Genomic DNA, 25,718 nt, shown 5'->3' with positions numbered 1-25,718 from the left:
TGAAGGGCAGACATGTAGTATATATGTATACAGTATATAGACTGTAGCAGCAGTAGTAGAATTACTATATGGAGAAACAGAATGAGATTATTAGATGAATACAGTACAAACACATAATAATAATAATAATAAGCAAATATTAATGTGTAAAAAGTTTGAGCCACGCAGATTCAGTTTCTGTACTTTGTTGTGTTGTTTTTTGGATCTGACATGTCTGTCTCTGAGCAGCAGTGTGTCTCTCCAGAAATGATGTCTTGTTACTCTGGATAATCCAAATAACCTGTTGTGAACAGTTTCTTCATCTCTTTAGTAGCAGTTTCATACACTGTGTCCTGGGTTTTATCATAAATGACATGAACACTGTTTCTGGAAAGATATGTTGTTATTGAATTGTATATTTCAATGCTGTGAGCACCACAAACAAATTCCATTCATGACCTTTCTGTTGAGGTGGAGGCAGATATCTCAGAGATTGATATCTAAATAACTGACTGCATGGTGACATACCAGCAGAGGTAAGTGACAAAATGCTTTTTTTGTAATTGACCAGTTTAAGAAGGAGAGCACAAACATACTGAACAATGGAATAAAGTACCAGACTACAGCATCTTTCCAGACTGTTTTCATGTAACTCTGTGATAACAAAGCATCATGTTCAACTCCCACTGCACCTCAATATGTTGGTTTAAGAGGAACTTCCATCATATTACAGGTGGTTTGCACTGACTGGATGATCACCAGTATTATTATGAACAGTGGTGATAAATACTTGACTCACAAGCTGCACGTCTACAGCGACACTACAGAACGTTTCTCTCCAGTCAAACGTCAACCTGATCAACACCGCCACCTTCTGATGTAAAAAAAAAAACAACAACGGACAATTGTGGGGTTTTTTCATTCTCATCAGCAGAAACCTGAGACAACAGTTCTTCTGACACACTTTAATAACAAATTAGTAACAAAACAACAAATATTCCAGATGACTGCGTGTGTGACTGTCCAATTCTGTTAAAGCTCCACTAAAACACGCTGAGCAGTTAGTGACAATCTGGACGTTCAGTATGTCTTTCAGTGTCAGTCAAGTCTCCAAGTCCAAACAACACAATCCTGATGACCTCACTATGACATCATCAGGGGGGTTTTGTCAGACTTGACAAAGCTGGTCCAGAACCACAGAAGACTATTTTTACTTTACTAGTAAACTGTTTTCAGAGGCTGACAAGTGTGAACTGATCTCTACGTTTAGTCCACGTCCAGCTCAATGCCACAGAGCCTCATTTTGTTCATTTTGTCTAAGCAACAGTGACATTTGATTAAAAATAAATTGAATTTTTTAAAATTTGAAAACAAAAGCAGCAAAACCTCACATTAGAGGAGCTGAAACCAATAAATATTTGCCATTCTTTCTTGGTTACTGGCTTCTATTAACTGATTATCGAAATTAACGTTCATTCATTTTCTACAGATTCAGTAATTGTTTCAATAGTGAGCCAGACAGTTGCCAAAATGTTGCTCAGTAAACAAGCTGACTTGTTTACTGGCTCAAGTTCACTTGTAACCAAAATGAATTAAAATGCAAAAACAGCGTGCGACATGTTTCAGGTGGTGCTGCAGGTCGTGATGCTTCTGTTCATCCATCAACAGCAGAGGAGCACTTAGAAATGTCTGAGTAGCGTCCTCCCTCCTCCAGGCTGTTTCTGCTCTGAGCAGCTGATCAGACGGAGGTTCGGCTCAGCAGGACAGGAGGCGGGACGGATAGTTGACGAAACAGCGGAACTCGTTGGATAAGTTTCTTTTATGCTGCGGCAGGAAGCTGCACTTTTTTACATCCAGAAGGTCTTTAGCGACACTCTCCATGATGGCTCCTGCAGAACAGAACACACACAAACACCTGATGTTAAGAAGCTGCTCAGAAACATTTAACAACATGCATGAAGGGGAAAAAAGCTGCTGTCCTCACTTTGTATACAAAAAAAAAGATGCAGCTTCAATGAGATTCTTTTACAACCACTATGTTCACATGTGTGAAGAATTTGACTGTTTTCAACTGTGTCGCCCTCCAGTGGTATCAAAACACACTGTGACTGTTTTTTAGAAGACTGTAAGGGATTTATCTGATAGACAATCAGGTGCTAATCTCTTCGACTTGATAATATAATGATAATACATGAGAAGCAACAGCAGAGCACTTCCTCCTCTCACCTGTACACAGCAGCACTTTGCCTTTGCTCAAGTACTTGACGGTTTTGGCCACTTTGCCCAGACACTCCTCAGACAGGTAGGGCGGGTCGGCGAGGACGATGTCGAAGCTCTGAGGAGCCACGCTGGCCGGGAAAGACAACGGCTCGTTGTAGTCGTAGAAGATGAAGTCATCGCCGTAGGTGGCGAAGCGGCGGTCGTACTCCAACACGACAGAAGACACCCGGTCTGAACCGTCCACCACGCCCTGCTTCAGCTTCTGGTACACACTGGGCGAACTCACACATGCTATCCTGCAGGTAAAAGGAAACACCAACACACTTCATCAGAAACTCATGCTGCAGATGAAACTGGGAGGGTTCAATAAGAGTATGAAGCTTCTTTCTATGTTGTACAATCATACAGAGAAAACTCCCTCAGAGTCTGTCCATCACAGAAGAGACACAGACTACAAAATAAAATACACCTGAATGTAATGCTGCACAGTACAGACTGGAGCTTGATGAGAGATCCAGAAATTGAAAACAAAACAACGATTAGAGGAAAATCTGAAAAACAATATTTTATGGAAGAGAAATCTGTCCACATCCAAAATGTGTGTGTATGTGTGTAGCTTTACCTGCCTCCCTCTCCAGCTTCACGTATGACCTCCTCAGCTAACTGTGTTGCTGTTTCGTCACTGTACCAGAACTGACTCATCCGCTGGTGGACGAACACACACACACACACACACACACACATACACACACACATACACACACACATACACACACACACACACACACACACACACAGAAAGACAGAGACATCAGTGACACTGTGAACATGGTTTTATCAGAAGCTACTTCAGTTAACTTGTGTTAAGTTATACTTGGGCTTGACTAATAGTGGGTATTTGAGATGAGGGCTGCATCTAACAATTATTACTAGCACTTTTTCTCCGAGTAACATATTACTCGTTTAGTGTTCAGGACATCAGAAAATAGTGACTAATTCCCATCCGTAGTTTTCAGAGTTCAGTGTGATGTCTTCAGATTACTAAGAGTCCAAAACCCAAAGATGTTCAATGTGTAATGATATAAATTAGAGAGAAGCAGCCAATTCTCACATTTAAGAAGCTGGAACCAGCAGGTGTCTGATAAATGACCTAAACTATTAATCAATCAAAATGATCATACCTTCATTAGATCCTAATAATGAAATCTGAGGGATCCCTGATAAACTAATCATGCTGAAACAATGTGTCAATTGACAGAAACTTTGATGATTGATTAACTGTTTCAGTCATCGTTCGAGCAAAAATGACCAACTGTATTTTGCATATTGGTTGAAATATACATCAATACATCTGTGATAAGCTGATAAAATCAGCTGTAAATGGCTCCAAAACTCATCTTAACAGTTGACAGATAAAGATAGGATGACAGATAATGACAGATAAGAAGTCAGATAACAGCTCTTGACTGATGCTTCAGCAGCTTCCTGATAATCTCTAATCCTCTGTGTCTGTGCAGCATTTTTACTGCGTTGTCACTGAACAAACCACAGAACAGATACGCTGATGCAGCGTCAGGTTTTCTGTCTCTAAATCCAGCGAGCTCACCCAGTCCTCCTCCACTGCTCCCACAGCGAACTGGTCCGAGGGTGTCGTGCTGTCAGCCAGACCGCTGCTGGTCTCACTGAGGAACTCCTGCAGGGCAGCCAGAGTGTGAGCTGACAGTGTGGGGACGTCATCATCGCTGTCACTCATCGCTGACTGATCAGAGGAGGAAGATCTGCTGCTCTTAAGGAATGAAGGAAAGTTTCTGAAAATAAAAAGATAAGAAAATTAACTGACTCATTCAAACAGGCACAGGAGAAGAGAAATGATCATATATTATTAAATTATATAAATAGGCTACATCATTACGATATGAATGTACTACAAGACAGGTTGGGAGTGTGAATGAAACATAAAGCTACAATAGAAATACTGTGAATCTTTTTTTCCTGTGAAACAGTGGCTCCAGACTTTTTTGGACCGCTTTAAAAACAACAGTGTCTTCTTGTGACACCTAGTCTACCACCTGTGACCAGCTCAACCCAAGTGTCACTTTTATTTTAATTCATTTTGTGTATCAGAAATGTTTTTTTTTTCCTTCCTCCTGTTTATCATCTTACAGTTCAGACTTCGGGTTAGGAACTGAGGCTCTATGATGAAAGTTAAGCATCCGAAGTGTGTCTACAGTTGTTTTAATAGTCAGTGCAGGAGGGTGAACAGGATTCCTGCTGTAAATACACACAGCGCAGGTTTACACTTATAGTTCAGCGTCAGACTGACTGAGATAAACAGCACAACCACAGAAACTCATTTTTGCTGTCGTTCAAAATACAGAAATACGCAGATGTGATGCTTTTTTAAACATATTCATATAACATGATTCAGATTATTCTGATGGAAATGTTTCAGGAGACGATCCTGCTGAAAACTGCAGCAGTGTTTCCTCTGTCATTTTAATACAATAATTCTAGTTTCGTGTCATATCTGTTGCTGTTTGGGTCTAAGTTATGTTTAAGTTAAGGTTATTGTAATGTCTTTATTTAATTTAATTTTTCACGACTGTAATAAAATGTATGATCTACATCCATGTATCTGGAGTGGAGACAGAAATCTCAGCCATCTACCATCTTAAAACCTGAACAAATAATCCCTGGCAGGAGCATCCTGAAGCTCCAGTACATTCAGAGAAGCGCTGCCAGGATCCTACTGAGAGTGCGAAAACATGAACATATAACAACAATTCTGTTTTCATTGTACTGTCTCACTGTCTCCTTCAGGATTGACTACAAATCCATCAACGGACATGCGCCTCCGTACCTACAGAAACTGATCATAACACAAACCTCCACCTGCACCTTCACCTCCAGTTCTTGTCTTTACACATTCACAGGACTTGATGTAGAGGAGCAGCTGTCTGCACAGCTCAGAGACACAAACAGTCACACTGGATCTGACTAGTTTGTGTTCTGTCTGCTGTTGTGTTTTGATCATTAAAGTAGCAGAAACACGTGGACATGACGGAACATGTGAGGAAACAGCTGATGGATGGATGGAAGATTTTCTCCTGACACACTGTAAGTTACACGAGCTGCACACGAAACACAACGACACCAATGAAGCATCCGGTCACTATTAACAGAGACAAAAAAACATAGAAACAAACTAACCTCAGCTGCTGTTGTGGACATGTGAGAGGTCCAGGAATGATGACGTAATACGAAAGTATGGATCCTGCGAAGGGACAACTCAAACTGTCGGGTTTCTTCTTCCCCTTATTGGTTTTTAGTGGTGGTTGGCATCCAAAATGTTACATTACCGCCATCTACTGGATTTAAACTAAACTCTCCACTGACTAAATAAAATAATAAAAATCTCTTCCCACCCATCTCCCACTCTGCTATAACTTTATAATAATTAATCATTTTTCAGGTGTTTGAGAGAAGCTAAAAGCTTCTTTCAACAGACGCTGCACAACTTCTCCAGAAACTACAACACCCAGAAATCTCCTCACTGCATCTACAATTATGTCCATTTTCTCAGATTTCCTCTCAAAGGCCCAAAACTTCACCTGATCCTCACAAAAGCAAAACTCATCCTGCTTCCTGACTGATTTGTCCTCTTTAGGTTCTTGTCTCACATCATAACATTTCTGACCTACTTCCTCATGCTTCTTAAATTTGACCCTGATTATTTCTGCCTCCATTACTCTCTCTGGACAGTTATCCTCCCTGCTGCATGACTCCCTTTGCAAAGAAGACTCTGGATCTTTCTCACAGTCTCCTTCACAGTCATTCTCCCCACATTTACCACATGTGGTAAAATCACTCCTACATACAAACAAACTATGACTAAACCTCCAACAATTCTTGCACTGCAAACATTTGGGAACATACTGCCTTACTGGGTATGAGATGTGGTCCAAGAACAAATCAAAAGTTAAGCATAACAGATTTAGTCTCATACTTTTCATTACTCATTAATATTACTTATCACACCTCTTCATCGTATAGCTGTCTGTCACATCTTTACACTCTTTACATCTCTTTGCATCCCCTCTGTGAGAAACTCCAGCAACAACAGCTTTAACTGGGGCTTTCTTACTGGGGGGGAAACATGCCACTGGGTACACACAAACTTCCACTTCCCTTTGTTTACTCTCCATCATTCCAGCAGCCATCAGTCTCACTCTGTTGTATCTCTGCTTTTAACATCTGTGGCAAAAATGATGACCCTCCTCTGTGCTGCCCAGTCTGTCAGGCTGCAATGATGTCATTGTCATTTCTGGTAATTCATTTTTATTCACACATTTCTATTTAAGAATGCCAATGTCAGCCTACCATTCTGATCATCTGAGTAAATACTTTATGTCTTTCTGTACTAGACCCCTGACACTTTTGATGACATTGGTCTTTAAAAAAACAGGTACAGGTACAGTCTGTGGAATATTAACTGACCCCAACCACCAAAACTCTACATTCATGATTTAGAGCTGCTATCAGCACAGAACTGCCTGACAGATCTTAAAACAAGGACTAACATTGAGTTATTGAGGATTTCTTGCACTTTTAAAGTTTTATATCAGAAATGGTTGTAAAAGCAGTGAACAAACACAAAATCTTTAATGAAAACTCTTCAGCTATGTTTGTGAATTTATACTGAAACTAAGTTGTCTTCTAAAGCCTGAATTATTCTGGAGGTTTGGTCTCACTAATGTGAAAAAGCAGAGTGTTCAACTGAGGGACTCAAGTAGAATAACCTGAAAATGTCTTTAGACATTTAACATGTTATCAAACTCAATGGTTAAAATATCACATTTAAAATTCAGCTCAAGGTTTTTTCACCTCAGAATCAGACATTTTGGTTGTTTTTGTGGAGAGTTACATGAAGCAGGCCGCTTTCTAACTGGTCAATAGTTTTATTTTCTCAAATGAATTGCACTTTAAAATATCAAAAACTCCCAAAATCTCAGTTGATGAACCCTGCTGACACCCTGCCACTTTAGTCTAAAAAAAAAAGTATTTATTCCACCTCTTTCAATCAACTTAGATGAAATTACCAGACAGCTTAAAACAGACACAGTATTTTACCTCCAAAATCCATAAAATCCATCCTGCTTCCATCTTGAAGAACAGCTGCTGGTGTAGCTGGTGGAACTAAAATGTATAATCAATAACTTTATTCCATTCTAAAGTAAAAGTAATAACAGACGTTACAACAGACCAAACACACATGGAAGGAAAAAGAGGAGGCCAGAACATTTTATACAATAAGTTTATGTACACTTTTACACTTCATTAACAAAACAGCCATTCTACAATAACCAGGATAGTGCTCTGAACGAGGAGGGTTCTGTCTCCAACATAATGCTTCAACAAGTGGCTCTGCTCCTTTTTATTTGGTTTGTTATTGCTGTCCTTCAACTCAAACAGTCTCTGCTTCAATCCAGTGTGTTGAAGAGCGAAATGGAGGATGTGCTGCTGTAGAAAAATACTACTGAAATTCATCTGCTAAACTTATCTTCTGGCCAAACATCAGAAGCCCGATCAGTCTCGGGCCTTCGTCTGTCCGCTGCGCCGAGGCGAGGGAGGGGGCCCGCAACGTAATAATACTACAATCCAAATAGAGAAAAAAATATCAAACCTCAAAGCTCAACACCGAGCAAGTTTCTCCTTCTTTAGCTGAATCCATACAACTCTTCCTGCCCTTTACTGGCAAATATATAAAAACATTTCAGTGAAGTGTTTTTGTTTCCTGTCATTGAACACACGTTCCTCATGGGTTTTGAAACATATTTACACCCTTTAGTGAAACACAATCTGATTTTGGTTTTCTGTCAGCATCAACAAACACCCTCCTCCTGTTCTGTGTGGTTCAGCATCACCAAAGACAGCCAGGCCGGCCATACCTATGTTGTCATGGCAACATTTGACGTGTGTGCATGTTTGTTTATGTGTGTGAGTGTGTGTGTGTGTGTGTGTGTGTGCATCCGCTGTATTCTTGGCGAATGGCAGGCACGGTCGACGTTGTCAGTAGATGTAGGACATGTTTCACACACACACGCGCACGCGCACACACACACACACACACACACACACACACACACACAGGACAATCAACAAAACAAAGGCACTCTGGGAAGAATTGGGGCGATGTGTGTGCAAGTGTGTGTGTTTAAAAATGGAAACTGTTAAAATGAAGTGTGTGAGTGTACTGGGAGAAGTGGGTGGTCGCCATGGCATTCTTGAAATAAAAATGGCCCCTCTAATACCGTCAGCTACATCCAAAAACCTCACACTGGAAAAAAAGTTCACAACTTTCCAAAAACTGCAACCTGTTTGACCCTCAATGTCACTCTATATGTGTGTGTGTGTGTGTGTGTGTGCGCGCTCCAGGAGCCTCCAGGTACACGAGGAGGTGGCCGGGGAGGAAAACAACATCACTGTCGGCTGCAGCTCTGCCTCCCGTCGTCATGATGGTCAGTGCTCCATTGTTTCAGTCTAACAGGGCAGGATCCTCTGACTGAGCCCGTCTGCTCTGCAGTCCAGTCTCCATGGTTACCACATCACCATCATTAAGTCTGTCAATCTGGAGGGGCTGGGTGTAACAAGAGAGGAGGAAAACAAAACAAAAAAGAAGAAGAAAAAAAAAAAAAATCCAAGGAGGTGAAAACGGGGTAAACATTCAGGCATGAGATGGATTCCCCAGCAGATCCTCAGAGGCATCAGGCCGTCTCTTTTACCTATAATTCTTCAGGAACAGGCGGGGGGTCAGAGGGTGTTTGATTGGTTGCTTTTCATAACGATGAGTGGAGGCGGATTCGGTTTCCAGTGGTTATTTCACGCAGAGCAGGCCGCCCACGTTGGCCACAAACTCCTCCAGGCTCTTGAGGAAGGCGACCTTCTGCTTGCGGTCCATGGTGGGCGGCGTGCTGCTGGCCGTCAGCTTGTTGAAGGCGTCGGCCAGCCGCTGGTAGATGACGGCATCTCTCTGTGAGGACAGCAGAGTCTCCACCAGCTCAGAGTACTCCGCCTGACACAAGAAGTAACAGATGATCAACTCAGGGTCAGATAAAGCAGGTTTTATACTAGAATCTGACTGGTTCATTAACCGGCTCAATATTATTGGCTGAAGTGTTGAAATATCAATACTTGTTTGAAACCATGACACAGTTTATCCACCAAAGAACACAAAGTTATTTTCAACTAATGATTATTGTCAATATTGAATAATCTGGTGATTATTCTCATGTAATTATTTGTTTAGTCAATAAAACTGGCAGAAAATAGTAAAAATATCTATCAAACTTTCCTAAAGCTCAAGTGATGTCATATAATTGCTTGTTTTGACAAAACAAACAAAACCAACAAACAAAAACCCAAAACCTGAAAATATTGAGTTTATTGTAATAAGATAATGAAAAGCAGAAAATCCTCACAGTGAAGAAGCTGGAATTAGAAAATGTTCGATATTCTTTCTTGTAAAATTGATCAATTTAAAAATAGTTGGCGATAAAGTTTCTATCATTGAATGAATTATCTATGAGTGGTTTCAGCTCTGAAAATGTTTATGTTATATTATGATGAACATTGGCCTGTATATTATTATCAGATATGAAAAAAAATGGTAGATTGTCAGTTCAGTCTGGACTGTTTGATTCAGTGTTTGTGTTCATACTATCATGTTCTGATTATTAGGATCTCTGACCTTATTTCATTTAAATGTTTTACTGTTTTTATGTCTGTATTGTAATTTATTATTTGTATTTATTTCAAGCATGTTTTAAATTTAAATTTATTTATTTATTTTTTGGTCTGTTTACTTGACAGTGGATAAAATCAGAATGTCTGTGCTATGACACAGAGCGGCCACTAGAGGGCCTCTGGTGTCATTTACCAAGAAACTTAGTGTCTCTCTGTGGTGCAGAGAGCAGCTCACCTATGAAAGTGTTTTTCCAGAGTTTGTCTGTTTAATTCATAAAAATATTCTGCAGAAACAAGGTAGCCGGCAGCAGCAACAACGTACTCTTTCATACGAGGGATTCAGTTTGACAGCAGAACCATTAAATATCTAGTAGTCTAAAAACTTCACTCACAGCTCATAAAAGTCACACAAAGCCCAGACTGAGCACCGTCACAAAGAACATATTCTATCATCTTAAAAGCCTGGAGCTGTTTTCACAAGACAAGAAAATCAACAGAACCAAAGCAAAGTGTCACTTGTTAGGTGAACATTATCCATCTTTATATGAGTATCCTTGTTAATGCACTTGCACTTCTTCCAATATAAGATCTATTCTCCTTGAGGCACCAACAGACTGAAGCTCTGACATGCACTAATTTACTGACCTGGTGCAGACACACGAGTGTGTAGAGGGCTTCTCCTGCAGCCACCGTCATCTCTGTGTTGTGTTTTTGCAGGACCAGCATGTCAAACACCAACTGAAGACAAGAGGATGAGTACAGGGTGTAAAAAAAACAAGATCGTTATTACAGGATAAAGCAAATAGAATATATCCAAATGAGTTTTGCAAGAACAAAGATTCTACAGGTTGGCAGTGAGCAGCATCAACATACAGTACTAAAATATTTTCTTAACAAAATCTTATTTCCTTTCATATTTTTTGAATGATCTTCCAGTTTACCAGTTTTAGATTTACTTCCCACCCTCATAAATTCGACATTTGTTCATGTGTGTTGTTATTTTAGCATGCTTTCATCACTACCCCTCCATTTTTATTGAGGAAAAAATGTGACTCAGCCGGGTGTGTGGCGTACCTTGAGGAAGTGCCGGGTGGCGATAAAGAGAGGCGTGTCCTTCTCCTGGTTTTTGGCGCACTGTTCAGCCAGAGGAGACAAAGCCTCCAAACACAGCTGGCTGATCTCTGAACTCATCCTGAACACAAGCGTTAAGGAGCAGAAACTACACAACACATAGCTTTTTTCATCACAGGCAGTATGGTTGAGCACACACACACACACACACACACACACACACACACACACACACACACACACACACACACACACACACACACACACACACACACACACACACACACACACACACAGAGTTCAGACAGACAGACAGAGGCGGTGGGAGGATACGAGGTCATTCCCAGCTCTAGGGAGAACATGAGGCTCTTAAAGAGCTCTTCGGGCAGCTGAGGGATCTTTTCTGGGAAGATCTCACAGATGAAGGTGATGAGCTTGTAGTACTGATTACACAGGGAGGGGAACTGGAACACAACACAGACAAGATCAACACGTGCTCACAGAACATGTTAACTTGACAGATTCAGCTTTTTAAAGCACACAGAGGAAATGTTCAGCCTGAGTCATAGATTAATCTCTTATATAGGTATGTTGTTTCACCTTGAGCAGGTCCTGAGACATGAGGGGAAGAACAATATTGACGCCATAAAGAACCACGTCTGCTGCTGATACTGTCCGGTTGGAGGCCGGTGTTCCCTGGTCTTGGCTTCGGAACACCTCGTCTAGAACACACAGCAGTTTGAAAAGTTAAGTCTCGAGCAACTGAGGCAACACAAACAAGGCCCTTGTTTTAAGACTGAAACACCCAGCCGACGCACCGGTGTCGCTGAAGTCGATGAACTCTTTGGAGAGCAGGTTTGTGAGCAGCTCCATGATGAGCAGCAGGTCTTGGTACTGGTCCTCCTCGGCCGTGGCGTCGCTCCGCTTCCTGCTCTGGTTGTTTTTAGAGTAGACTTGCAGCAGCGTCAGGCATGCCTCGTAGAGCTTCATGGACTTTGTCTGGATGGAGGGACAGAGTGACAGTTAATGTCTCGCAAATCTTCATGAAGATTTCCACAGATTCCACTCAGGAGTTTTTTTATGACTTGTGTGACCTAAAGAGCCAGCACTTTATGATTTGTTCATTTTATTTTTAACAGTTTAACAGTCTGTTTTCTTCAGCAGATTTTTTTCACATGAAACATTTTCAGAATATTCCTGTAAAGTGACACATTTGTTAAATTCCTTGTAGCATTTTCCAGTCGTCTTCTGAGAACTAATGAAACTCTGTCGCCTTTATATTATGCTTGCAGTCAGATTCACACCTTTCTAATTATATTCTGGAAAGAAAATGAACAGTTCTGGTCCATAAAAATCCAGCAGAAGTCTTTCTTCCGCCCATCAGTGAGGAACCACTTGAGGGAAATTGTGCGTTTATTGAGTCCAGACTATTATTATTATTTTGCACCAAGAAGCCTGAAAATAATTAGAAAGTAATCAGAGGTGCAGGTTTAGCATACAGAATGTGTGAAAACAGTGTCACCAAAAACATATTGTATTGATGTAATTTCTCAACAGATTGCAGGTCTGTTGTGTAAATATAATTAAAGAACCTTATTCATAAAAATAAATGAAATGGGATTTTCAGTTTAATGTCTTCACTGAGAAGAAGACTGAAGATTAAACAGCTATTGATGAGATAAAAATAAAGGTCGACTCACACACTGTTAACTACTATTGACTACTAGTGACAGGCAGCAGAACAGAATATGGCTGAAAAACCTTCATCCAGTTCAACACTGGCAGTTTGTGTCTTGTACAGTTTCAGTATTTGGACAGTAAAGCCACAATCTGGAAAATCTGTTTTATTTGAAACATGATTTCCTGCAGGTCAGACAGTGGAAGTAGATAAAAGATGTGTCACCTACCTCTCCAAGGTAGCAGATCTGCTTGTGAGCCACTTCGACAAACACCTCAATGATGAGGTTGATTGTCTCAGGCGTGTTGCTGTAAACCTGAGTGATAAAAGCATAAGTCCATCATTAGAGTGGATTTGTCTTTATTATTGATACTTACAGACTCATCTCACCTCAAAGTTATATAAAAGCTTTTATATACTATTTTACATTCTTGTTTTAAGGCCTCCTCATTCAACACAATGGCATTTTAAGACTCATTTAAACTGTAAAGAGATTTAGTTAGTTTCTCTTACGAGTTATTTATGGTAATATATATAATATGGCACATGTTGTCTTCAACTTAGTGTGTATTTCACATGTGGATCCAATGGGAGTCAACGTCTAAATCTAAAGTTAGAGCCATATTCTAAACTACACAGGATCAACAACATACAAGTTACCTTTAACTCACATCCATCCACCTTCTCACTCTGCTCTTACCTCCATGAGGCCGATGCAGCTGGACAGGAAGTCCATGAGAAAGGAGAAGAGCGAGGCCACGTTGTCGATCTGCGTCGCCTCGGCGATGCCGCACAACGCCTCCAACGTAGCGACGATTTCCTGTTTGACGGCCTCCTCCTGGCTGATCTGTGCGAAGTTCTCCTGGTTGATGAGGTTGAGGAAGCGCTGCTGGAGAGGATGCAGCACCTGAATGAGACAAACAAGGAAACTTTAGGTTATTTTAAGATTTAATGGTCTGCTGCCTTGACAAATATAATCATTAAGTATGTAAGATGTCTTGAATGGTACATATATTATCCATCACATTGTAGAGAGGCACTTTATTAAAAGTTCTAGTAGTTTCATTTTTTTTAAAAAGTATGGGGTCATTTCTGTTTATCAATCCAAGAAATAGAAGTAACAGTTACTTTGAAGTACATGGGACATAATGTTTGATGATTACTGTGGACTGTAAAGCTCTTCTGGTACAACAGACATAACTGATCTAAGGAAAAATGAATATATTGTGTTAAAAAAAAATCTCTTGAAGCAGTTTTAAAAATGTAATACGTGTTTTAAAACAGTAGCAACATGTGAGCAGTGTGTCAAACCAAATCAGAGTTACTTGAGCGATCGGGATAAAAGTGATTTCTTGGTGCATGTAAGTAAAGAGGAGGAATGCAGAGATGTAACAAAGGAGTGTTTGATCAGTTGTTGGGTTCCTCCTCCATTAGAGCCATCCAAGTTCAGACAGAGCAGCTGTGGGATCCAACAGCTGCTGTCTCACTCGTATACCCCCCATAATTACTCTGGAGTCATTGTGGCTTTGCACCCCCATTTACTACTGTCAGCCTATTAAGACAAAGACCCCCAGGATCACGACTAGGATCATGTTATACACGCGGGAGAAAGACTCGACGGGGGAATATTATCAACTACATCCATCACTCCTCCTCCTCCTCCTCCTCGGATCTGACTTGAGTCTGCAGAGCTCTAGAACTCTGGAGGACTGAGCAGTTTATGTGCATTTTTTTTAGGGTCAAAGCTCATGACTTGAGTGAGATGATCAATTATCAGTGTTGTTTTATTCAGTAGCAGATGTGAACCAGGTGAAGTTAACTGTTACAGCTGCAGGACATTTCTCATTAAAAGACAATTCTGGTTTATTACAACCGGAGTCTTAATTTTGTAAATTTCAGAGCTGTTATAATTCATTCTGTCCAGTTTCACAACAAAATTTTACTCTCATGACGCTCACCCTCACCCCCCCTTCCTAAGCCCAATGTTGAGTTTTTTTTATTTTTTCGGGGCATATTTGGTCTGTATTAAATGGTTCAAACTCCAGTAAGAGATAAAATTCCTACGGATTTATCACTTTCTTTTCACTGTTTATGTGCTTTTAGCAACTTTTTTTTTTTAAATGACATCATGCTACTAATGCTAAATGGCAGTTTCATTATTGATAAATGAATACATTTTCAAAATAAATATATTAATCATACTTTGGTGATGGAAAATGAAAAATGCTCATAAAAAATCCCAGAGCCCAAGGTGATGCTTCAAATTGCTTTTTTGTCCAACTTACAGTCCAAAACTCAAACAGAGAAAAGCAGCAAATCCTCACATTTAAGAAGCTGGAAACAGTGAATATTTAATTGACAAACCATGTCAGCTCTTATTCTTTACTGTACACCTATATGCTCATGTTACCTCGGCCCAGTATTGCTGTTTGGTGTCAGAGTCCATGTGTGCGAAGCCTCCCAGGACCAGAGCCTTCATCAGAGACCTCTGCACGGAGCTGGACAGCAGGTGGAGAGGAGGGCTGCGGCTGGCAAACTGCTTCGCCAGGTTCCACCAGCTTTCACACTGCACCACGATGTTTGCCCTGCGGACAGACAGGGAGGCAGAGTTTCCTTTAAGTGTCTGTGGTGTGTTTGATGTGACCTCAACATCTACTGTCATTCCTCTGGAAACACATGCGGCACTTACAGGTGGATGATCTTATCCAGAAAGCCTCATAGCTGACCGGCTAAATGTTTTTGCCTCGTGACTTACTTAAAAAAAACTTGCTACTCCATTTTTTTCATATTTTCAAATTAAAAGATATTTCTTTCTTCATTAGTGGTTGTGGGTCTGAGGGATCATTGAATTAGTTCAAAACCAATTCAGTAAATGTCAAAAAAAAAATTGAAAATCATCAAAACAATCATTCTTGCCTTTTACTTTCATCTGTTTAATGATTAAAGGAAGCTAAAAGGCTCAATCAAATGAATCTAGTACTTTTAAAAAGATCAGCAGAAGAATCAGAAACTTCTGAAAAAAATATGAAAAACACATTTAATACTTTTCCATATCTCATAAATCATCTTGTGACCCGGCTGTCATGAACTGAGCCGCGTGTCCAACGGAACACGACTGTCCTCACCTCTCTCTCTTCTCTACCAGCGTCACCAGCAGCTCCACGGTGTCGTTGGCCAGCTCAGCCTCCGAGCTCCACACGGACAGGTTGTTGATGACCTTCTCCAGAAGATATCCCACAATCCACTGGGCCCCCTCTGTGTCGGCACCAAAGGCTGTGCTCAGGGGCATGCTGATCTGAGGAAAGACAGATGGTTTATTGTTATTATGGAGGAAAGATATTACAGAAACAGACTGCGACATGCAGCTGAGTGACTGGTGAAAGGTAGTCTGATAACTTTATTTATTCAGACAACCGGTTCGCCATAAAGCATTTCCATTGATGCATTTGATGGGAAAAGAGGATAAACTAGATAAGAATTTACTGCAAAAATTCAAGTGTCAAGTGAACACAAATCCTTAACTCCTCCAGCACTGTTTGTAAAATGCTTTTCTTTGTATGATGTTTTCTGAGTTATGGCAGGTGTGAAGGAACACGGGAGGAGCAGAGAGCATCATACCTGCTCGTAAAGCTTCTCGTCCACCAGCAGGTACGTCTTGGCCCAGCGTCTGAGGAACCACATGATGTCCTTTCCCATCTGCGGACTCAGCAGCTCCGTCAGGCTCGCTCTGGTCGCCCTGGACTCCACCTCTGACGTCCGCAAAACTGCAGACAGCAGCCTGTCACAAGGGAAGGTAGAAACCAGAGGATTTAAGTTGAAATACGGGAAAAGGAAAGAACCAGCAGCAAGATAAAAACAGAGAAGACTTAAGAACAGAGGGAATGAAGAAGGATGAGAGAGAAATTTAAAGTGATACAGATGGGAGCATACAAACCCAAAGTCATGATAAGAGGAGGAACTCAGCAGAGAGACAACGACATAACGAGCTGAATGAGCAACATATTTATACAAGATTTGACTATTAAAGCTGAACAATACTTCATATTGTTTTGGCCTCCAGATCACAGCAGCTCCACTGTAAACAATGTGAAGTAATAAAGCAAGAATCCCTCTCAACAGAATAAAGACCCAGCTGTTTCACAAACACCTCTGCACTTGATGGATTGAAGATAGAGAAAAAACAAAAACAAAAAAACTGCTTCTGTGCAATCTATGCACTCTATGCATCATCTCTGTGTACCACCTGTTGGCATCTACGTCCTGTTGGACTCAAACTCAGCTTTATAGTATTTACTCATGTAGTTCTCTCCTGACTAGATCCTGCTTGTGTTCTATCAGCTCTCAGATGTTCGTCGCTTTGGATAAAAGTGTCTGCTAAATGAAATTGTAAATTATAAATTGTAATTGTAAATATGGTGCACCATGGCTGATCATTTTATAAAGTTGACAAAAGGAAAAAAAAATATGAAAACTAGCCAAGTTCACTTTCTCATGATTAAAAATAAACCGTCTGGTCCATCTAATAACTAATAGTTTGGCAACTGTTAATTTAAACTATGTAACATTTAAGTTTTTGTTGGCACTTTCAGAAATACAATGAAACAAAATACTTACCAAAATCAACATCATTTATCTTTCACTGACATAATTGAAGTTGCGTCTGTTGTGTTCAGTACATACATGACTTTAGACAGGATGTCATCTGTTGCCTACTGCGTCACATCAATACTAAATGCAAACAACCAATCACTGTTCATCAGCGTGTGTCTACATCCTTTATGCGCCAGTCTGACTCACATAGAGAGAATGATTCAAGTGTTGATGAAACTGCACTGAAACTTTGGTGTTGACTTCAGTCAACACCATGCACAACAAAATTAAAATAAATATTAATACTGTCTCAAGAAGAAACACGAGCAATGTTTCCCAAAACCTGAAGCACAACCATGTCATACATCATCATGACCACAGCATCTTTCATTTGCATTTTGCCACACATTAAATATCATGTACAATCACAGAATCTATGATCTTCTGTCCATTGTTTAGTGTAAAGATAAGTGTTTCTATAGATATCATTATATTCATTGTTAGAGGTAAATGTGACAACGTCTCTTGATATTGATTTCAAGCAATATTCCCAGTCCAAAAAACAAAATAATCAAACTTTTGTTGGTGGTCATCATCTTGATTGTGAAAGAGTGGACTTCATAAAGTCAAGACCACACACACACACACACACACACACACACACACACACACACACACACACACACACACAGAGTGTATGAAAGGCCAGAGAGACAGAGGGCTTAAAGCAGCTTATGCCCCCCCCCTCGCTCCAGGACAGTGCACAGTTTCACATTGTTTGCAGAAAACAAAACCACGTTGACATTTACGGAGCCGGGGTCGGCCGCTCGTTATTAGGAAACCTGATGCCATCGGCCACTCGTCTCTGCAATCCTCTGCCACTGCTGTCGCCCCCTTACACACACACACACACACACACACACACACACACACACACACACACACACACACACACAACACACACACACACACACACACACACACACACCCCATAATGAACAATCTAGAAAACACAGGGGCTCAATGACCTTCAACAGACAATATCACTGGCTGCTGTTACCATCTATTGTCATCACTGTGTTTATCTGTACACACACACACACACACACACACACACACATCCAGTTTCCAGGTTTCTAACACACACTTTGCATCAATTTTATTATCTGTTGGTGTATTTCTGGACTTCATACTGATGTTCAACAATCACAGTGGCAGAAATAAACAATGCAATGCGATGTTGTGTTTTGAATAAAGTGCCACAATCATAAAAATATGTCTGTGCTCTTACTGAAAGTGTTGGCTGAGAAGTGAGCCGTGGATAGTCAGAAACCTCTGCTCCTGAGGGAGTAATGCTTCAATAATGTTTACTGAACAACTCCTCTGACCTCCCTGTGTTGCACTCCTTTTGAGTTCTGGTGCAACAGAAAATCATGTCAAGATTTGTCAACAGCTACAGCAACTGCCACGTCTATTTCAGAGCTGATAACTGAAACTGTGTTTGGAAATAGAAATGCGAGTACTCATTACAGCCTGCAGCTCTCCTGGCACCTGGTCTTTTTCTACTTTATTAAGTAATGATGGCGGGCAGTGATGGGGCGGCAAACACACAGTGCAGGTGGGAAGTGCTGACATCAGCTAGTGATTAATTTCACTACTGATGAATCAGTTAGAATTTAGTCCAGATGATGATGAAAACTGGCCATCATGACTTCACTGGGTGGAAACTGAATTCTTCAAATTGCTTTCTGTTCCAAACACCAAGAAGATTCAATTCACACTGACTTAACAAGTAATCAATATTGATAAATAAGGTGAATAGTTCATTGATCATCAAAATTGCTGATTCATTTTCTGTTAGATGCTCAATAGATCAATCAACTAATGCTTTAAGCTCTACAGAAAATGAATATATACACAATTTTAATGAACACTTAAAGCAAAAACATCAAGCTTTCTCTGGTTGCAGCTTTTTGAACATGAGTTTCTTCTTCTTTGTTCAGTAAGTTAACGAACCTTCAGTCTTCTGGGACAATAACTGTGACAAAACCTTCAAGTCCAACTATGACAGTCAGAGTTTATTCTGGAGGAGTTTATGGAGGTCTGGCTGGTTAAGTGAGATGAAGTGTCACAACATGCAAGGACTGCGGGAAGTGCCATCTCTTCCATTACAAACACTTCTCAGACAGCAGTTTGTCTGGTCCTTGATTCATTGTCAAGTGTCACAAATATATATTCAAACCCGTGCTGTATACTCTTTTCAGAGACGCTTTACTTAACATTCCTCCTTTCCCACAGATTCACAGCTGGGACCTTCACAGTTCATCTACAGTCTTAAAGTGAATCTCAACATACTTTCATATACTGTCTTAGTTTAGTTTAGAGATTAAAACTGTCGACATTCCAATTTTCTGACCCGACACCACCAACAGTTACGAGACGTTGTGAAGTTGTTTGAGTGAGACCTAACAAATGTTACATAAATGACTGGCCAACAAGCTCTTCAATCCTTGGCAACCAGAAGAATCATTAATATAAACAAAAATCTAGACAGTACACACACAACTATCTTTTTGGAAGGCACAGAGTACAAAATCACACAGCTTTTCCACTCAATGTAAAAAAAAAAAAAAAAAATTCCGGGAATTTGAGACAAAAAGTGGATTTCAAAAATGTGGGGTTGCTTTAGGAATCTATATACACTATCTGATTGATACTGATTTCCAAAACATGAACTCAACTTAAAATATTTTACATTTAATTGTTTCTCTGCTCTGAAGTGATCTGATTAGACTCAAATTTAAAAGAACTATAGCACCAGTCAAAAGCTTAGACACACTTCCTCATTCAAGGGAATGTGAAGTCGTGTCCAATTCTGTCCAAGAAAGCTCTCGAGGTGTCTGGCAGACTGGACAAACTTGTCAGAAGCCAAAACAATAACATTTCACTGCACTCTAGTGAATACAGTGCAGAGCTGGATTCCTGCCCAAACATCCTTATTTTTCAGCGGCAGAATCTGAAACAATGTCTACTGAGCGCTAACCAAAATAATCCATTCCAAACATTGAATTAACCTCTGAGAAAATACAGATAACTAATTTTTGTCTCACATCCTCCTCACCTGATGACTGAGTCGGTGCGGTTGCAGCCCGGTATGGAGGAGGCCTTCTCCCCCGGTGAGCCCAGGATCTGCAGCGTTGTGTTGATGTCAACTTCTGTCGAGTGTTTTATGGAGAACTCCATCACCTCTGAGGGGATCAACGGGGTTTCGCCCTGAGGGTCGTCTGCAAGTAAATACCCTGGAGAGAGCAGACAGACGGTTAGTCTGTTCGCTTAGTTCAATTTAGGGTTTTCCAAAAATGTTTGGTATGGTATGGTGTAAAGAGTGCTTTCAACTGCACAAATGTGTTGTTTTATTGTACCCCACCATGCAACCTGAACGTAAGAAAATAAAAAAATAAAAAGATTTCTGCTTCATTTACAAAGCCTAAATGGTGAGACTGCTCGTCTTTAATGATGCTGATTCTGAGAATATTTCATTAAGTCAAACCCACAGAATTGGGTGGAGTTCACAAATAAAGTTAGTTAAATGGAATATACTTTTCTGGAGAAGTCATTTGTTAACACTATAAAAACAGGCGTATTCAAGTAGATCAGAACATTAAATGGTTTTTCATGAGCTTTTTCAAAGTGTCTACAGTGTATATTTATTTTTAAAGCGTGTGAAGGAAAATGGATTGTCTCGTTGGAAGAAGTTCAATCAAATATGTTTTTTGTTAACAGTTCAGTGTATGATTATATTATTCTTTCCTCCAGTAACTAATTACCAGTACAAAGTAAATTAAAACTTTTCTTGTGTGTTTATGAGCAGATTCTAAAATCAGACATTTTAATTTAACCACAGATTTAATACAATACTGTTGTCCGCTACACAGCTATTATAAAATGTGACACGTGGATAATAAATGTCACACCTAATTCATTTAGTGAGCGTGATTAAAATAAATGCTAATATGGAAATACAATCTCAAGTACACAGGCAGGAGTGCAATCAGAAACATTAACATGCAGAGGGAACATGCAAGGAAATGATCGACTCTCAAAAAAGCATCAGATCAGATGACAACAAAATGTTCTTTTGAAGAAGTTTTCTATCCTGTTGCTGACCTGAGACCAGTATGAGCCAGTGGATGTCCTCATAGAGGTCGTCTAGGACTTTGCGGTCCACTGATCCAAGGTCAGACGAAGCCATGAGGTGCTGCTGGGTCCTCTGGAGCTGACCGTGCAGCCGTGTCACCCGGTCCTCCAGCAGACTGCAGGGGGGAGGACACCAGACAAATGTCAACATGGGAAACATGAACACTGTTTCTGTTTCCTTCTGAACTCCAAGATCACCAATTTATTTATAACAATACAAATCACGTGAGGATTATCAAAGCTCAGACATACTGAGATGAAACTAATGAGCTGGTATTGATTGTAGAATGTGTTTACCTCGTGAGCAGAGGGATACAGTGGTCAGCAGCCACACGTCCCAGCATGCCGATGCTGGATAACTGGTCCGAGAACAGCTCTCTGTCATCTTCCTGCAGCTCGTTGATCTCGTCCTCTTCGTGAGACGCTATGCCATTCACTGACTGAGGGGAGGGGAGGATGGTTCAGGGTTTTAGGAAATTGTGGGAGAGAAAATACAAGAGAGGAAGTATGAGGAAGAAGAGAGAGAAGCAAACATTATAAGTGTCAAGATGAGGAGAATATACACTGTTTGTTAGTGGCAAGCAATGAAACAAAGTCTCACCAGGTTGCGGGTACCGTCAGGAGCAGCCAAGTGACACTGGATGTATGAGTTGAAGACCTGAACTGCCGGCTGGACGAAGCAGCCGCGAGGAAAATGCTCCTCATCCTGGACGAGCGTCAGCCAAGACTCCAGCAGCTTGTCGTAGGCCTCCATGTAGACCATGTCGTCCTTATCCAGCTGAGGAATGGAAGAGAGGGAAATGTTTGCCAATCCATCACAATGTTTCTGTGTTTAAAAATGTTAATGATGCGTGTCAAATGTTAGATATTATTTGCTAAAAAAAAAATGTCCCTAACTGGCAAACAAAACAAACAAAAGGAAAATGATGAAAAAAATGGACTTGTTCTACCAGACTGTGGATCAACTCATCATTCATGTCATAAGTATTCAATATGTATTGATCATCATCATTGATTGATACATATAGTATAATTTTCAGGGTGTTGAACAATGGCCGCTGTTCTAAAACAGTGCTCTGGCATAAAATTCATGGTTTCCTATGCATAAGGCTCTGTCTAGTTCAGCTTTATCGTAATTAATCAGGGCAACACATCGCAATTTTGTAAAAAAAAAAGAAAACCTGATGGGGGTCGGGCAGCCAAATCAGCTGACCAGTTTCCAGAGGAAAACCCAGAAATGTGGCGTGTAATATGGATTCCACATATAGCAGATGTCCAGCCCCTTTTTCTAAAAACATCTATAAAAACTGTGCCATCACTTAAACTTTACACACCAATTGTATACGACCTTGTCTTCTGTAATGTTATGTTAAAACTGATGATAAAGTCAGCAATGCCCATCTCCAACATCAGTAATGAATTCAGAAACTCATCAGCATCAACAACTGGGCCATTTCATTTTTATTAGTGATCAGAGGTCGGCCTGATTAGTTGCTACAGTGTTGAAAACTGTGTCTTCTTCTTTCAAACTACTCCGCCAGTGTGACTGAACTCAGTGAGGAGGATCTGACCGTGTTGGTACTCACCACCTCCTCCAGGGCGGCACTGCGTCCAAAGGAGCAGGTGAGCAGTGTGAGGCAGTTGATGAAGGAGGTGAACAGGTCGCTGGGTAGTGCAGTTAAAATGCTTCGAGGGAACATGGTGATCAAGTTGGAAATGATATTGGAGATGCCAACCGCCTCGGAGTCCTCGATCTCAATCCTGGGAATGCAGATAATAAATTATGATCTAAAGATAAGATGCACCTGATTCATGAGCCTGCGATTCATTGACAGACATCCACATACTTTACGTTGGATAAAACATCACTACAATGAGATACTGTTGGGAGAATCAGGGTGAGAAATTAACACCAGCCGAATGAAAACACAGTACAGTATGTACAGAGTTTGGTGATAAAATAGTGACGATGTCTATTGAATATTCAAATCCATATGCCACTGTCATTATGTTGCGAAGTAAAAATGTATTTCCCTCTCTTGACAGAGCAGGTTAAATAAGTTCAAACTGCCTCTTTTCCATTTTCAATTCAAACCCGTGCTTTGGCCTGAGGAAGGACTATTTCCACTCTCCAGTGTGAGGCTGAGGCTAAACTGGGGTCACTTTCCAGTTTACCCGCTGGTGACTGAGGTTTGGAATCAGGCATGAAAATTGATCCTTAACCAAAACTCGTGGGCAACTTGACCCCTGAGCAGTTTTCCAAAGCTGCATCTGAGGTTATTTTCATGGTATTTCTGCCTCATTGTACAGCGCGCAGTGTACAAGATGGGAGAAAAAAAAATGGCTGTAATTACACATCTCGTTTTGAAAAGCCTTTTATCATTGGCTCATACCATGAAGCATCAAGTGACAGGTCTGGACATGCTACAATAATATTTGGCTCACGTGTGGAATTTTGAAAACCAGATATGAAAATGGCTTATAATCTGAATTGTGCACCATTCGGACAAATCAAACCACAGTGCCTCTACCGTCATAATGAAGTGATTGAGAAGGATCATAAGATGTAATGCGGCCATGTATTCATAACTATTCAAGGCTCAGAGTTGATAGACAGCATTTAAATCAAGTGTCAAATATTTTTTAACAAAAGGAAAAAAAAACAACATAAAATCAAGGAGCTTTTATTGATGCTAACAGGAGCATCATGTCACAGAGCTTCATCAGGCTGTTTAACAAGACAAAGAGTCTTCAGGTGAGCTAGCAGCTCTGAAGCTGAACACACAGCAGCATTTTGAGTTATGTGCCAACATCGGCATGTTAGTTTTATCTCAAAATCGCTTACACACTATAACTGGGCCTATTAACTAAACATGCTGAACCATGACGCCATCTACCAAAAGACAGCCCCATTCCCCAAAACTATAAACACTATTCCTGTTTTCAATTGTGCTCATTTAGAAAGTATTCAATATCATTAAGTCAAGTCATCACAGCTGGAACCCAATTAACACACAGTTCTCCAGGTGGAAACACTAAGAGTTAAAATAGTTCACACACCAATCAGAGGCTCAGGATGGATGACAGGGTCATTGGTCAGTTCACTTATGTTGGAACAATGGATCCACTAAGACCTGAGGTAGAATAAATGTGGTTTCTTTCTTTATGTACAAACTATTTTTTCTCCATTGGTTTATGTTGGTAAATACATGGAAATTATTCAACTGTATTCTATGTTCTTTATCAGTTGCATATTTTTACAGTACATTTACTTTTTCACTCAGTTTATTTCACTACAGTAAATTGTGTTCATCATGTAAAGAGGTTGTTCTGGGGGAAAACCATAAGCACCATTATTCACTGCAGTAACATGTTTTTACAGTAGTGTTTTGAATTGGCTTTGAACCAGTGTGTAATGGCTGTTTTGTAGTGTTTGTGTATTTGATGGCTTTTGTGTGACCTCTGAAGGCAAAGTTTGGTTTAGATGTAAGATTACATGGTTTTGAGTGCAGAGTTTGACATGGAAGTTTGACGTTTGCGAAGATGAGTGTGCAGTTAAACGTTTGTGTTTAGAGTTTTGGGAAATGAGAGTATAATTTCAAGAGAAATGTAGCTTTGCAATCAAGAAAAACATGCTCACAATATCAAGGCTCACATGCTGAAATTTAGTATGTCACCATCTTATTTAGCAGGTTTGACAGGGAAGGAGGAGAAAATCTCAGTTTAAGGTGTGAACCTAAGCATGATTTGTGACATCATAACTCGTTTGGAAGCCAGTCATAGTCCAGTATTCAATTTACACAAGTGTGATATGAAAACTTGAAGCCTCCAGTGCACAAACACGTGGAGAATGAACTTTACAGTGAAGTAGGAGACATCTTGTGTCCAGCTGTTAAAACTTTTGAAATGAATAATATTCACATATTCATAGATTCTAATTTCTTTTTTTATTGAGGGAGAGGGAGCAGCTGTCATTTTAAGGATTTTAACGAGGTAATTGCACTTTTTTTGTGGAAAAAACATATTAGACCCAAATTATGATTGAAAGCAGAGTATTTTTATCACTCAAAACAGCTAAAAAATGTCACACTTACGCATGTGACATTAACACGCCATAAGAGTCACAAAGAAGATTCAAATTCAGCTGCCTGATTACTCATTAAAACCACAGTTTTGATTCATTCCTCTATGCAATCTTATTATGAGCAATTTCTCTGTATTTTAAACAAACCGAGTGCTC

The 25,718-nt window shown here is 40.2% G+C and overlaps 2 protein-coding genes across 3 annotated transcripts in view; both read right to left on the bottom strand.

Annotated features, from left to right (window-relative positions):
• Positions 1-210: 210 nt before the first annotated feature.
• Positions 211-5,518, bottom strand: eef1akmt1 (EEF1A lysine methyltransferase 1). 2 transcript variants are annotated; one of them, XM_067604345.1, is made up of 5 exons: positions 5,410-5,518; positions 3,806-4,007; positions 2,822-2,904; positions 2,206-2,495; positions 211-1,868 (listed from the first exon to the last, which is right to left on the bottom strand). In XM_067604345.1, the coding sequence occupies exons 2-5, from the start codon at positions 3,950-3,952 to the stop codon at positions 1,735-1,737; spliced, it is 654 nt and encodes a 217-aa protein (XP_067460446.1). In that variant the 5' UTR covers positions 3,953-4,007; positions 5,410-5,518; the 3' UTR covers positions 211-1,734. The 2 variants fall into 2 exon arrangements, with proteins under 2 accessions (XP_067460446.1, XP_067460447.1); XM_067604346.1 differs by lacking the exon at positions 5,410-5,518 and adding an exon at positions 5,086-5,352.
• A 1,977-nt stretch (positions 5,519-7,495) lies between these two features.
• xpo4 (exportin 4) overlaps positions 7,496-25,718 on the bottom strand; it is a 60,538-nt gene continuing 42,315 nt past the window's right edge. The window contains exons 9-24 of the mRNA XM_067604337.1: positions 23,065-23,239; positions 22,080-22,256; positions 21,776-21,918; positions 21,449-21,594; positions 20,403-20,580; positions 16,310-16,469; positions 15,817-15,986; positions 15,102-15,276; positions 13,392-13,598; positions 12,921-13,007; positions 11,832-12,012; positions 11,614-11,735; positions 11,347-11,477; positions 11,017-11,134; positions 10,588-10,680; positions 7,496-9,271 (exon numbers count right to left, since the gene is read on the bottom strand). Coding sequence (XP_067460438.1) covers positions 9,074-9,271; positions 10,588-10,680; positions 11,017-11,134; positions 11,347-11,477; positions 11,614-11,735; positions 11,832-12,012; positions 12,921-13,007; positions 13,392-13,598; positions 15,102-15,276; positions 15,817-15,986; positions 16,310-16,469; positions 20,403-20,580; positions 21,449-21,594; positions 21,776-21,918; positions 22,080-22,256; positions 23,065-23,239 — 2,461 coding nt within the window. The 3' untranslated portion in view covers positions 7,496-9,073. The remainder of the gene's footprint in view (positions 9,272-10,587; positions 10,681-11,016; positions 11,135-11,346; positions 11,478-11,613; positions 11,736-11,831; positions 12,013-12,920; positions 13,008-13,391; positions 13,599-15,101; positions 15,277-15,816; positions 15,987-16,309; positions 16,470-20,402; positions 20,581-21,448; positions 21,595-21,775; positions 21,919-22,079; positions 22,257-23,064; positions 23,240-25,718) is intronic.

The sequence above is a fragment of the Thunnus thynnus genome, chromosome 11 (genome assembly GCF_963924715.1).
Source record: "Thunnus thynnus chromosome 11, fThuThy2.1, whole genome shotgun sequence".
Taxonomy (NCBI): Eukaryota; Metazoa; Chordata; class Actinopteri; order Scombriformes; family Scombridae; genus Thunnus; species Thunnus thynnus.
The sequence above is the reverse complement of the archived record's forward strand: the minus strand, read 5'-3'. Positions and strand labels throughout refer to the sequence as shown.

What these genes read in the sequence shown, in the direction of transcription:
- eef1akmt1 (XM_067604345.1), bottom strand. Translation starts at nt 3,952, where the DNA reads ATGAGTGACAGCGATGATGACGTCCCCACACTGTCAGCTCACACTCTG. An exon ending in GAAGCTGGAGAGGGAGGCAG is followed by an intron (nt 2,496 to 2,821) that starts GTAAAGCTACAC and finishes TTTTACCTGCAG; the next exon opens with GATAGCATGTGTGAGTTCGC. An exon ending in CAAAGTGCTGCTGTGTACAG is followed by an intron (nt 1,869 to 2,205) that starts GTGAGAGGAGGA and finishes TCTGTTCTGCAG; the next exon opens with GAGCCATCATGGAGAGTGTC.